This window comes from Aedes aegypti, chromosome 1 (genome assembly GCF_002204515.2).
Source record: "Aedes aegypti strain LVP_AGWG chromosome 1, AaegL5.0 Primary Assembly, whole genome shotgun sequence".
In the NCBI taxonomy this organism is placed as follows: domain Eukaryota; kingdom Metazoa; phylum Arthropoda; class Insecta; order Diptera; family Culicidae; genus Aedes; species Aedes aegypti.
Genome location: NC_035107.1, coordinates 148,898,110 through 148,911,244, shown reverse-complemented (window position 1 = coordinate 148,911,244; position 13,135 = coordinate 148,898,110). Strand labels below are relative to the sequence as shown.

The following is a 13,135-nucleotide window of genomic DNA, read 5'->3' as shown; positions in this document are numbered from 1 at the left end:
ACTACAAAATTAATTCATATTAACACTGAGAGTTTAAGTTTTTGTACATACAAATTCTTCAGGGTTGTATTTTTTGAGATCTTAGACCCCTGAAGAGTTTGATCTAAACAAAATTACCTGCGAATTATTACTATAGCAAAAAATGGCAAAAATTTCAAGCCTTTCCTAAAAAAAACAAACTGAACGCTATGTGCAAGAAGTTTGTTGTTTAGTTTTGGGATAAGGAATGAAAAATATCGTGTTTATTCTAAAAACAATGATAAATGTAACTCCGATTTGTCCAATTAGAACAACGGGCGCAGCAAATCAATTGGTTTACAAAGTCAACCAAATCCAAATCCTGGTTGCGCTACTGTTTATGGTTACTATGTTATATTTTGCTAGAGTCATGGTTCTAGAAGCAATTGCGTCTTATGGGTTTTGCAGTGCCTTAATTATTTTTTAAAGCTTAATGTCATGTAAATGCAGAGGTTTATACGAACTTTAAAAAAAGGAATTTGTTTCTTTGGTTAAAGACAACTTAGATTAACACCATAGTTTTGCAGCAATATAGACTCACGCTTAAATGAAAGCTAAATGATGGTGCTTCAGAGTACACAGTTTAGGCTTAATTATGTTTATGTCTCTATGACTTAAAATATAAACACTTTCTATCATTTAACAAGTGCGAATGTTCGAGACAAGGCCTGTGAAGAATTTCACCAGATTGTTAACGTTCTAAAAGCTTTTATCACAAAGTTATTAAACTCGATGACTACATGATAAAATTGGAAGGTGTATTTCCAAATCTTCTCCCTTAAGTCCCCTGACAAATACAAATCTTGTTCTAAGCAAAAAATATATTCTGAACGGTATAAACAAATCAATTAATGAACAAACTTTATGACTTGTTTACATTTCCACTATAATAGAACATTATTTGATAATTTTCGCATTTTTGTATTCAATAACATATTGAAAATGTATTGAGAAAAATCCTATAACAAACGCATAAGATTATAACCTTCTTTTATTAATTATTATTATTATGTTATTTTTCGCTAATAACAATAAATGCCATATATTAAATTTAATGTTTAATTGATTGAAAGTTGGTTTTCATTCGTATCATTCAAAAATTCGGCGTAGGTACGCAGCAATTGTATATTGATGATTTATTTCCTTATTTATGATTTTTTGTAGCGGTAGCCATGCATCATTAGAAGTAAATTATTGCCAAAAAAAGTGACCGAATCATGTGATCGAGAAAATATGTCCCATGCACGAAGGAGGAGCTTTTCCGCATTGTAGTTCTGCACTCGGTGCACTTGTGTTGTTTAAAATGAGCATGTACCGAAAATTACCCTTCAGTTTCGGATATCCTTATTTGGTAATGACGAATAATTAATTTGTATTATGGGGATGAGTAGCCAAAAAATATATTTTTTTTGTTCAATGTATGTGTACACAGGTTTATATTTTATTGCTCATTATGAATGTAGAATTTATTACCATAATTTGCGATATAATTTATCGGTAGGATTATAAAAAAAGTATTCAAATTTCAACGAAATATGTCTGTAGTATTTGAGATGGGTTCTTAGAGAGCCTATCAACTTCCTGCCGATCGATAGAATAATTCTTGCTGCAGTTAAGAAATAGTTTTTTTTATGCCCTCCGCTATCCCTCACACCAAAAAGCTCATATGAGCCCCCTGCCAGTGCAAAAAGTTGTTATTTGAAGCATTGACATTGACCCCTCCTTTGTCGCACCACCGACAATCGTGCAATTTTAACTAAATTATGTATCATACTTAATTTTAAGTCCTTTCTTTGCAGCGATAGTTACAAAAAAAAAAACTACTGTTTTATAATTATATCTGTAATGAAAGAACTTAAAATTTTATATAAGACGTTATACGACACAGAATTACCGATTAAAAAAAGCTAAAGTACTAAACTAAAAAAAAAAACAACCGATCTATACCTCATAATTGTGACGTGATGGAATTTGAATCCAAAAGCAATTGATTTCATTATTTCATAGTTTCAGACAACTCTGAAAATGAAAATTCCAAATTGAATCATTAAAGTGCCTAAGCAGTTCTTTATTCTATGCCACCTGTTTTCTGTTAAACAAATTCAAACAACAATTGAGAGGAAGTCGATTGTCGATTGCCATATAGCTGAAAGCGAAATAGCTAAATGGGCTAACAATTTTAGTCCGTTAGGGATGGTACACAAATTATGTCACGCTAAATTTCAACTTTTGTGACACCTCCCCCCCTCCCTTGTCACGTTTTTTGTATGAGTCCTTCGAAATTTTTGTAAGGCTTGTCACACTTGGCTTGACCCCCCTCCTCGGAGCGTGACGTAATTTGTGCATGACCCCTTATGAGAAATTAGTGTAAAATTTTACGTATATTAGGTAGTTTTTCTTTTGCTATAAATGGTTCGTTCAAAAGCTCTGCAACTTAATTTTACAATTATTTTTAAAAAGAATCATAAATATTAAGGTGAAGATGAATCGAAGCCTTTGAACCTTTGATTTAGCACACATCTGAAGAACGAAACAACCGATTACGCTGGAAATTTGATCGATATTCCACCACCAGTGAACAATCAATCAAGTTTTTAGCTTGATAGGGTATCTGGATATCAAAGAGTTGTGTTTGATCCGTTTGTATCTGTTGCATGCTTCTTTGTGGGCGAGCGGTGGAATCCAGATCAATAGGATCCTTAAGTCCCAGTTTTAGTACCAAAAGCTTATCTTTAGACCAGAAACATAAGTTTACTCAATTTTGTAATGTTTTTCCTTCGTTTAAGCCCAAAGAACATTGTTTCCCGACACCCCTTGGTTTAAACTCAAATTTCGGGTGTATTTTGTTTTGCGTGTCCCTTTTCGAAATGTCAGATAGGACCCAGACAACCAAAATATACGTATTACGAAATCACCTGGAGGCTTTGTATGTGCAAAATTTCACTTATAAGATGTCGCGAAAAGGCCTTTTATGTACAAAAGTGGATGCGATATGCGTGCATATATTATGTGATGAATAATAACATACAATGCGAGTGTATAAATATTCAACCGAACTAACCTGTGATCTTATGCGACTTAAATTATGATAACAAATCTCGCATAACTTCTGATCTCGCCATAAAAGCCATTGGTAACCATGAGTGTAGCTCGTTGTGTTGGCGCGTTAGCCGTGGCCAACTCCGGTCGGGTCGGGGTGGACTGTATTACGGGGCGGATGAAAGAAAAATACACCACCTTTTCACACTACTACTACACACTACTTTTTATTTTCTCTGCACTTATTCTACTTTACTTTATTTCACTTTTACTTCACTTGCACTTTTACTTTTCACTACGATAAAGATTCCGCGACGGTTGAAATAAAACTGATTCGCAAGCGATTCCCTCCGTGTATTTATACTCATCTTGAGTACTTCCAGAACGTTCTCACGCAAACGCGACACGTGTTCCAGAATGTTCGCGATGCGCACGCTGCTGCAGTAGTGAGAGCCATGATGATGACGAATGATGACGGCGGGAATCGCTCAACGGCACTCGCGGATGACACTCACAGTCATGGATGTAACTCACACTCTCAGCGGCGTCGTTAGGGTGGGACTCATCGGGGGCTTAAACTGTGTGAGTTCTGCATTTCGGCTATGTTTCCGATTGTTGTTGGTTCTTTTACTGATGCGGGTTGTGCTCCATTGGGTTTTTCTTTTTGTAGGAGTTTCCGCACGTTCCGTACGGAACATACTCCCCCCGGTTGACACGAAGTTCAACAGCTTGTTTGTAGTACTCAACGGTGCTGCTTTTCTAAGGGTAATCTCTGAATCGGTTGTTCGGGTGTCGAAACCTTTGTGACGCATTCGTGGGTAAAAGACCAGGCTTGGATGGCGGCGCATAAAATCCTCATTTCCTCGGGTTTGATTGGTTCGTGACGGCTTGTCTATGGCTGGGTGACACATACTCTTCTTCCGTGCGATGTTTCGGAGAGGTCGTCGGTCGATGTTTGTCGGTTTTCGGGTTGAAATCACATGTACGTTGGGCTCTCTTTTAACGTGTGAGGATGGAGTCGAAATTCTCTTGGGGTTCGGATATCGTTCATCCGATCGGTTGGGACTGTCTACAACAGCGGTGAATGCATGTTGAGCTTCCTCAAGGATAGATCTGTCTCGGAACACACCAGAGACAACCCATCCTAGTCGAGTCTCTCGTAGTTCGGGGTAGTCCTCATCTAGTTTGATGTTTCCTGGTCGCAGAAGGTCGAAGAATAATTCGATGCCCAACAGCATATCTACTTTGGCGGGTTTATGGAATTCTGGATCAGCAAGGCAGACTCCAACTGGAAAGCTCCATGTTGAAACATCAACTGATGTCGACGGAATGTAGCTTGTCACGGTAGGTGCAACTAAACACTCCACTCTAGCTCGGTAGTCGGTTATTCGGGATCGGAATTCTACCATAGCCTTCTCCTGAGTATTGGTTCGGACGTTGCTAATACCTCGAATCGGGATGCTGACACGTTGCCTTTCTACGCCTAGACGGTTCGCTAAATCGGTCGAGATAAAGTTCACTTGCGAACCACTGTCTAGCAAAACACGGCATGGCAGCGGTCGGCCGTGCTGGTCTATAACATTGACGACTGCGGTTTGTAGAAACACGGTTTTGGAGGAATCGACGTAGTTGCATTGAAGCGATGGTCTTAAGTCTTCACCCGACACTGCTGGACTGGTGGACACTGTGTTCTGGTTCGGGACTAGTCGGGTTTCCATCGTTGGATTGGACACGTTGTTTCTCAGGCTTTGCGTTGGTTCGTCGTTGTGGAGTTGTGTATGGTGCCGCTTCTGGCATTTCTGGCACACCTTTGGAGAAGAGCATTCGCTGGAAGTGTGCCCTTTTTGAAGACAGTTGAAGCAGGCACCAGTTGTCCATACCTTTTCCATCCTCTTAACTATCGGCAGTTTTGCAAGCGTACTGCATTGGTAGTTGCGATGAGCTCCTTGGCAAAAGTCGCAAACACTTCTTCTAGGAGGTTCGTTTGGTTCTGCTCGTAGGGTCGAATCGGATGCAATCGTTTTGGAAGCCTTCGGTGCTGATTGGTTGGGTGAGCGCTCTGTGTCTGGGTTGAATACCATCTCACAGTTCTCCAGCATTTGGAATCGGGTCTGAAGAAATGAGACGGTCTGCGCATACGTCGGCAACTCACCTTTCTTCTGTGTGGCCTCCCATGCCATCCTCGTTGGTTGATCCATCGCGGACGTCAGAATGTGGACCAGGAACAGGTCGGAAACACCCAAGAACTCCTGCTCGAGGTATTTCAGGCTCTCGACATGGCGGGTACAGTCGTCGTAAAGCCGTCGAAGCTCCTTGTAGGATCCTGAAGCCATTTTTTTGATGTCGAATAGGCCACGAATGTGCGTCTCTACGATGATCCTCTTGTTCTCGAATCGTTCGGTGAGGATGGCCCATGCTTGCAGGTAATTCCCTTCGCTTATCACTTTGGCATCGAGAACCCCTGCCGCTTCGCCAACAAGCGCCTTATCAAGGTGATACAGCTTGATGGCATCGGAGTCTCCAGAGTTTGCCATCAAGTCCTGGAATATGGCCTTAAACTTGGGCCAGTTGGCATACGATCCATCGAAGGTGGGGATCGGAACTTTCAATGGTTGCTGCTGTACGATTACTTGTGGCTGTGGCACTGGAGTTCTGACGGAGTTCATCTCGGTTGTTAACATCAGCTCGTCGATGGTCGTGCGGACGTAGTTGTATCGTTCTTCAAACGACACATAAACCTCCTCTTGCTGGCGGAAGGCTTCGTCGGGAATGATGGCGATCAGTTTGCTGTGCACTATGCTGAATTCACTGTAGGCATCGTCGATGTTCTTCAAAAATGTCCTCAGCTGGGAAGGACTAACCTGGTTGCGAGCGGCGACAAGTGCCCTTTCCACTCTCGTTAGTTTCAGGCTCACTTGATCACGTTGGCGGGACAGCGACGAAAGCTCCTTCAGTGTCTCAGCATCGGCGGTGACTTCCCAGTTGGAAGCGGCTTCAGCTGCTGCCTTAGCAGCCGATCTGGTCTTCGGGGGTGTCATAGTAGACGATCTTCAGTTGGAACACACAGCGTTGCGGGTAACGACAGCGTGTCGGGTCGGAACGGTGGTGCAGAGTCCTCCTCGGGCAACGGATGCTCGATAATCCACAAACGGTGGCGGCGGCGGTAGCAGTAGTAGCTTCTCCTATCCTCGGGCGGTACACGTTCTGGCTAGGGTGCCACGCAAACGTGTCGGGTAGCGGTGGTGCGTAATCCTTTCCTAAGGGCGGTGGGGCGGCACTGGATCCGGCTCGAAGGACCACTATGTTGGCGCGTTAGCCGTGGCCAACTCCGGTCGGGTCGGGGTGGACTGTATTACGGGGCGGATGAAAGAAAAATACACCACCTTTTCACACTACTACTACACACTACTTTTTATTTTCTCTGCACTTATTCTACTTTACTTTATTTCACTTTTACTTCACTTGCACTTTTACTTTTCACTACGATAAAGATTCCGCGACGGTTGAAATAAAACTGATTCGCAAGCGATTCCCTCCGTGTATTTATACTCATCTTGAGTACTTCCAGAACGTTCTCACGCAAACGCGACACGTGTTCCAGAATGTTCGCGATGCGCACGCTGCTGCAGTAGTGAGAGCCATGATGATGACGATGATGACGGCGGGAATCGCTCAACGGCACTCGCGGATGACACTCACAGTCATGGATGTAACTCACACTCTCAGCGGCGTCGTTAGGGTGGGACTCATCGGGGGCTTAAACTGTGTGAGTTCTGCATTTCGGCTATGTTTCCGATTGTTGTTGGTTCTTTTACTGATGCGGGTTGTGCTCCATTGGGTTTTTCTTTTTGTAGGAGTTTCCGCACGTTCCGTACGGAACACGTTGTTTCTGAGGATTTGAATGGATTTTCATGCTATTTAACAACGCTATGGGGAAGAAAGGATCATTATCTACCTGCCCGTGATGTTGGTTTGGATGCTTATTCCTTCTTCTGCTCAGAAACAATGAGCTACACAGGTGGCTACCAATGGCTTTTAGGGCGTTATCTCAGAGTATGCGAGAAATGTTGATTTGATAGCTGCTACGGATTGATTCGACTTACTTTGTACAAGTGTACGAAAGTGTGACAGTGCATGTATCAGGTATTGGAAAAAGCGTGACAGGGGGGAGGGGGGTCGAGAAATCCCGAAAAACGATGGACGTCATATTTGAATCGTCCCTGTTAGCGGTTATGAACGAAATAAACAGTCGTTACCTTATTAATAAAATCAAATGGGTTCTGAACTATGCAGCTCAGTCATAGAATGCAATCATTTGGAAAATCATGAAGTTTGCTGTGTCGCATGACAGTGTTCACTGATTTTTAATAATTGATCCCGGAACCGGTTCCTCGGAAACCCGGATACCGGTTCCTCGGAAACCCGGATACCGGTTCCAAAGTGGCCAAATGGGTACTGAACTATGCAGCTCAGTCATAGAATGCAATCATTTGGAAAATCATGAAGTTTGATGTGTCGCATGGCAATCTTCACTGATTTTTAATAATTGATCCCGGAACCGGTTCCTCGGAAACCCGGATACCGGTTCCTCGGAAACCCGGATACCGGTTCCAAAGTGGCCAAATGGGTTCTGAACTATGCAGCTCAGTCATAGAATGCAATCATTTGGAAAATCATGAAGTTTGATGTGTCGCATGGCAATCTTCACTGATTTTTAATAATTGATCCCGGAACCGGTTCCTCGGAAACCCGGATACCGGTTCCAAAGGGGCCAAATGGGTTCTGAACTGTTCAGCCCAGTCATAGAATGCAATCATTTGAAAAATCATGAAGTTTGATGTGTCGCATGATAGTATTAACTCGCTTCCACTCCGGAACCAGGTGGCCAATCCTAAAATTCTGTCCAAGCCCTTAAACTATAAGGATATGCGCTTCTTGTGTTAAAATTTGGTTTAAACATATCAAAAAACAAAAAAGTTACAGACCAAAACGTGTTTTTTCCAACACTCGTTTAAGGGGGTTGGTAATGGAAGGGTTAACTACAGACGGGGTTGGTGGTCTAATGGCTACCGCTTCTGCTTCGTAAGCAGAAGGTCATGAGTTCAATCCCAGGACCGTCCCTTTCCTCGTACTTTGTAGTTGTATCTTTCACTTGCTTCTATCTACCAATCTTAATATATCACAGTTGATGTTATCTATCATAGTTCCATAGCATTGGCTAGAACCCGAGACGGACAGAAATAAACCGTTTCCCTACGCTTCCATTCGTTCATCATTATAGCATGCCTTCCTTTGCGCCTGATACATAGGCAGTCTTCTAACCGAACCAGCAAGCCTTTCTGCCATAAAAATTACCCTACCCTTTCACCTTTCCCGCATGAACTGGCGTTGATGCAGTGGTATATACGGTCAACCATGGGGGCCAGTTGAGTGCATCATCAATTCCTTCCCCTTCCCCTCATTGATCTGCATTCTGACGTGGCAGGCGCCATTTTCGCCTAAAAATAGAAGATCACCAACACTTATACACTGAAGGTGCCTGTTAATCCCAAGCAGTTATCTGGATGGTTCCTTGTGTAAGTGCAGCTGATCTGGCGATACTGGAGTAGCAACCACGGGCGGCCAATCAAGCTCAAGCTCATGCTCATAAAATATCGTTTTAACTACCGCCCAACATTAAATAACTGGACAATGCGTACCATTGGAACTTCGCGTACCTACAGGTATAAAATAGACCCCATTTGTGGTCCTTAGCCTCTTGTCCAGTAACTCCTATCCCTACCTCCCCGTGGTGCCGCCTGGGGTACGAGTAACCGTAGGGAAGATCGGGTAACCAACCCTGGTGGGACCTTGGTCGTATGCTGACAGGGAAAAGGGGGCTCCACTCTTCTGAGGGTGTAGATTATCAGAGCGTCTGTTCTCCATGTTAGGGGCGGCTTAAAACAGCGTCTGTTCTCCATGTTAGGAGCGGCTGATCATCGTCCTTGTGCCATCTTGGTTTGAAGCAGTTGAATGATTTTTTTCCCATCTTAGCGCTCATCGCGTTGAATTATGAGACCTCCATTGAAAAAACAATCAGATTCTTCCATTCTTATCTTATCTCAGCTGTACAATAGATTGTTCATTTCATTCAACGTTTTGAGACCAAATAAATGGAGCTGATCTCGAATATATATAGAAAAATCATTCTGGTATCAAATAAGCATTATAAAACAATATTTGTATTTAATAACCTGTTTTTAAGCTGAGAAGCAGGCTCGGTTCCAGTATGGACGTAACGCAAGAAAAATAATAATGATAATAATGATAATAATAATAATAAGAGTATGCGTAATCTGTTTTTATTGGTAACCCCGAAATTCAATATGTTTAATGCTGACCTGAGAGAGAGAGGAGACAGCTGGCTTAGATTGCGAGCACCGAAAAGTCACGGGAACCTGTCACCAACTGTCACTGGAAAACTGGCTCATTCGAAGGGCAAAGCGTGAAAAACCGTCAAAATTCAATTAAAATTAATCAAAATTTCTAGGTGATTTTCGATGATTTCACATTTCAAAAAGTTGAAAACCTAAATATAGTTATGTTTTGCGAAACTGCTATTGATTTTTTTATATTCATATCCTTTTTCATGGTGAACAACAAGAAGAGAATATGATTTTGACCAAAATAAGTTCATCTGACCTTTGTGCACAACCCAAGAATTCAAAAAAGAAGTCAAAAAAGGCAAGAAAACATGCCAACTGTCAGTGAGCTGACTAGGTGAAAAACCCATTCTACTACTTAAAATCAAGATGGCGTCAAAATCCAAAATGGCCGCCAGATTTTTTCACTCAAAATAACATTCCTATTCTTCACTCGACTCAAAGGAAGAACCTACGATTAAAAACTTGTTTCTTTGTTTTGCAAAAAATGATGTTTGCATTGATTGCACTCGCCATATACGGCAAAATCAAAGAACATAATAGAAAATCGTTCATTTCGTAGAGGAGCAATTCTCGCTGAAACCAGGCCGCCATCGGCACCCATCGTTAGAATTCCAATTTTATGTCACTGATCCCTAGTTTTCGATAAAACTTAAGGGTGGTCCTTTCGGTTTTCTCAAATTGGTGGACCCCTCGTACGCCAGCTAGCTGAGCAGTTTGCAAAAAATTCCATTTTTTGATAAATCTTGGGTATTTCTTCACGTGATGTCTCATATTTCCCTTGGAACACATAGCAAACTTAGTGGCATCGTGTAGACATAGCTTTCATTTCAAGTTAAAAAAATAAAATTGGCGGCCATTTTGAGTTTGGCCGCCATTTTGAATTTTGTTAGAAAAATCGGTTTTTCAACACTAGCGCACCGCTCGTTTTGAATTCTGAGATCACCATCAGAAAGCTGAGAAAAAAATTGCGTAAGATGGGCTACAAAAACTAGGTGAGCAATGGTATTTACCCTATGAAATGAACGATTTTCTAAATCATGTTCTTCGATTTTGACGTATATGGCGAGTGTAATCAATGCATATATTAAATATTATCCAAGAAAAAACTACAAATAAGCAATACAATAATAAAATGTTCCTAAAAACATACGGTACAAAAAAATTTCTCTTGTTTAACTAATTCGTTTATTTGAGACTCAATCGCGTTTCACACTTGTAGGCGCGGGGTCCAAAAAGAAGACCTTAACGAGGCGGACGCTCAACCGGGAGGCGAACGGGAAACATTGCGAGATCGATTGTTATAAAACGCGCTTGTTGCTAATTCAACTGATACTGATATTCTTAGAGCCCTATTTTATAAGTCGAGTCGATCAAAATGACTCGACTGGAGTCACTGTTGAACAAAAAAAAATCGTTCGACACGGCTCTGTCATTCGAGTTTTTCGACAGTTGGCACTCTATGTGACTGGATTACTATGGCAGTTGACGAATGACATCTAAAATATGCATGCTTACTTTGATTGACAGTGATTACAGACGAGTCACATGAATATGATCGATTTACAAAATAGACCCTTAGTATGGACCTATGCACGGGTTCTCTATTTGACTTTTGAGCGGTGCCGTGTTATTTACGTGACCATGGCAACGAGTGAATTGGGCACCGCTTAAACGTCAAATTAGTGAACTCGTGCATGGACCAATAGACTTACAAAGTGGGACATGTATAGAAATATAATAGAGAATCAAGGAGTGAGAGAAAGAGATTCTGCCGTTTTGGGGATAAGAGTTCATCTTCATGTCGGCGAATACGTTTAGATCACTTTAGATCGAAGCTGATAGGGTTTGCGCCCTATTCTCGCTCGAACAACACTTCACGGAGCTGAAATTCATTCTTGTTTTATTTTACAATGTATTGACTTTTTCAATGCCAAAACTGGAGCTGGGTACTAGTGACAACTTGAGGTTAGTGGTCGAAATTTTTTAAGGAAGAACATGGTAAGGATTGGGTTCAGGCCAGGTCAGTAAGTCGTAAGAGTCGCCCCAAGGAAATGCTGGAAACTAACACAACCCTATATGTGCGGCCCGTGTCGTGGCCAGCTACGCCGAGGTGATCATATCCTCAACGCCAGGTCATTGTATTGAATAGCACAATAAGTTATACTCTCCAGGATTTGATAAGGCTTGGTGTTTGATCAACCCAGGGCCTTAGGGATTGGGTTCAGGGTTCTCTTCAGCTCTCCAGGGAGGTATATCGTGGTAGCTCGATTTTCGTTTTAAGGCGCTAGTACCAATTTCTCAGCATTTAATATCTTGTTAATTGCAGTTTTATTTTGAAACTGAGATATTTAGAGCTAAATATTTATATTTTCCTTGAAACATTTTAAATTTTTAGCACTAATTTTATATTTAGTAGTAAATTCAAATTTTTGTTGCTTAAGAGAATATCGATTGTTTAAGATTGTTCAAAATATTGATTATGTCTGATTATTTTATTGATTACTTTTTGATAAAACAAAGAGTGTTCCCATTCTTTAACTGCTTGTTTTTTTGGCTGCCATTACCATTTACCGCTTCATCAAAGCATACTTTCATTACAAATCATTATCACATTTCTCGCATATATTGTGATCTCGCCATAAAAGCCATTGGTAACTGAGTGTGTACCTCCCTTGTTTCTAAGCAAATAATTGAACCAGGATGAAAACTATCACCACTGGGAGATAGAGGAGGATCTTCTTTTCATCGTAGCATTGTTGAATAACGTGTAAACCCATTCGTTTGCTCGGTAACAACAAGCTAAACATTCGGTTACCAATGTCTTTTAGGGCGAGATCACAATTTAGTCAAGGTTCAAACCTTGATTGAATGGTCAGACTAATGAACATTCAATTCATTTTAGATTTATGGCCACAGTTGTGAAAAACCGACCTAATTCAAACTTTATGCCAAAACTATATAAAACACATTAACACTGATTTTCTTCTCAAAAATTGACAGACTCCAGTTATGTTCACCTAGTAGTTTGTTTTTGTTTTATTGAATTATCGCAGTAGTTTTAAGTGAAATGCAGTCAATCAATACCTGTACGACACCGTTGCCATTGCCGTGTGAAGAGTTAGCTTCATCATTTTTTTTCGACTCGGGGTACGATATTGTTGCTATCTCGGGCATGATTAAACCTGTTTCCTGTCCGCTTATTTTCTTTCCGTTAAACCAAACACACGAACTTAGAACACAATACTATACAAAATGTTTCCATAGAAATACCACATTTAGAGACAAGGTTGGTAACGGATGGCACTACTTCTGATACTGAAGACAGATTGATTGTGAATAACGAGACGTCCGGCTCGTTGGCTTTTCACGGCGATCTTATCAATGTACAAATGATAAATTTTATAGTGTTTTAAATGTTTGACTAGCGAATTGTGGCTATTAAGCAGTTTAAGCAGTAAAAGTAACGCTATTTGCCTGTTTTGACAAACTGTGGAGTCGAGGTGAACTCGTCACTGCGTTTTTCTAAAGGTCTGAACGATGTCAAGAGCACTTGGCAAAGATAAGTGAAAACAAATCCACGTCATTTTCGTAGAACAGTCGATACCAGTTTTTTGTTGTAGGATAGGTTTTTTTTAACAATGCATAGGCATTTT

The 13,135-nt window shown here is 41.1% G+C and overlaps 1 protein-coding gene across 2 annotated transcripts in view; it reads right to left on the bottom strand.

Annotated features, from left to right (window-relative positions):
• LOC5570613 (sodium-dependent nutrient amino acid transporter 1) overlaps positions 1-12,855 on the bottom strand; it is a 57,788-nt gene extending 44,933 nt beyond the window's left edge. The window contains exon 1 of one of the 2 annotated variants that reach the window (XM_021850739.1): positions 12,567-12,855. In XM_021850739.1, the coding sequence (XP_021706431.1) occupies positions 12,567-12,656 (90 nt within the window). In that variant the 5' untranslated portion in view covers positions 12,657-12,855. The remainder of the gene's footprint in view (positions 1-12,566) is intronic. The other variant, XM_021850734.1, reaches the window with a different exon arrangement.
• Positions 12,856-13,135: the final 280 nt, after the last annotated feature.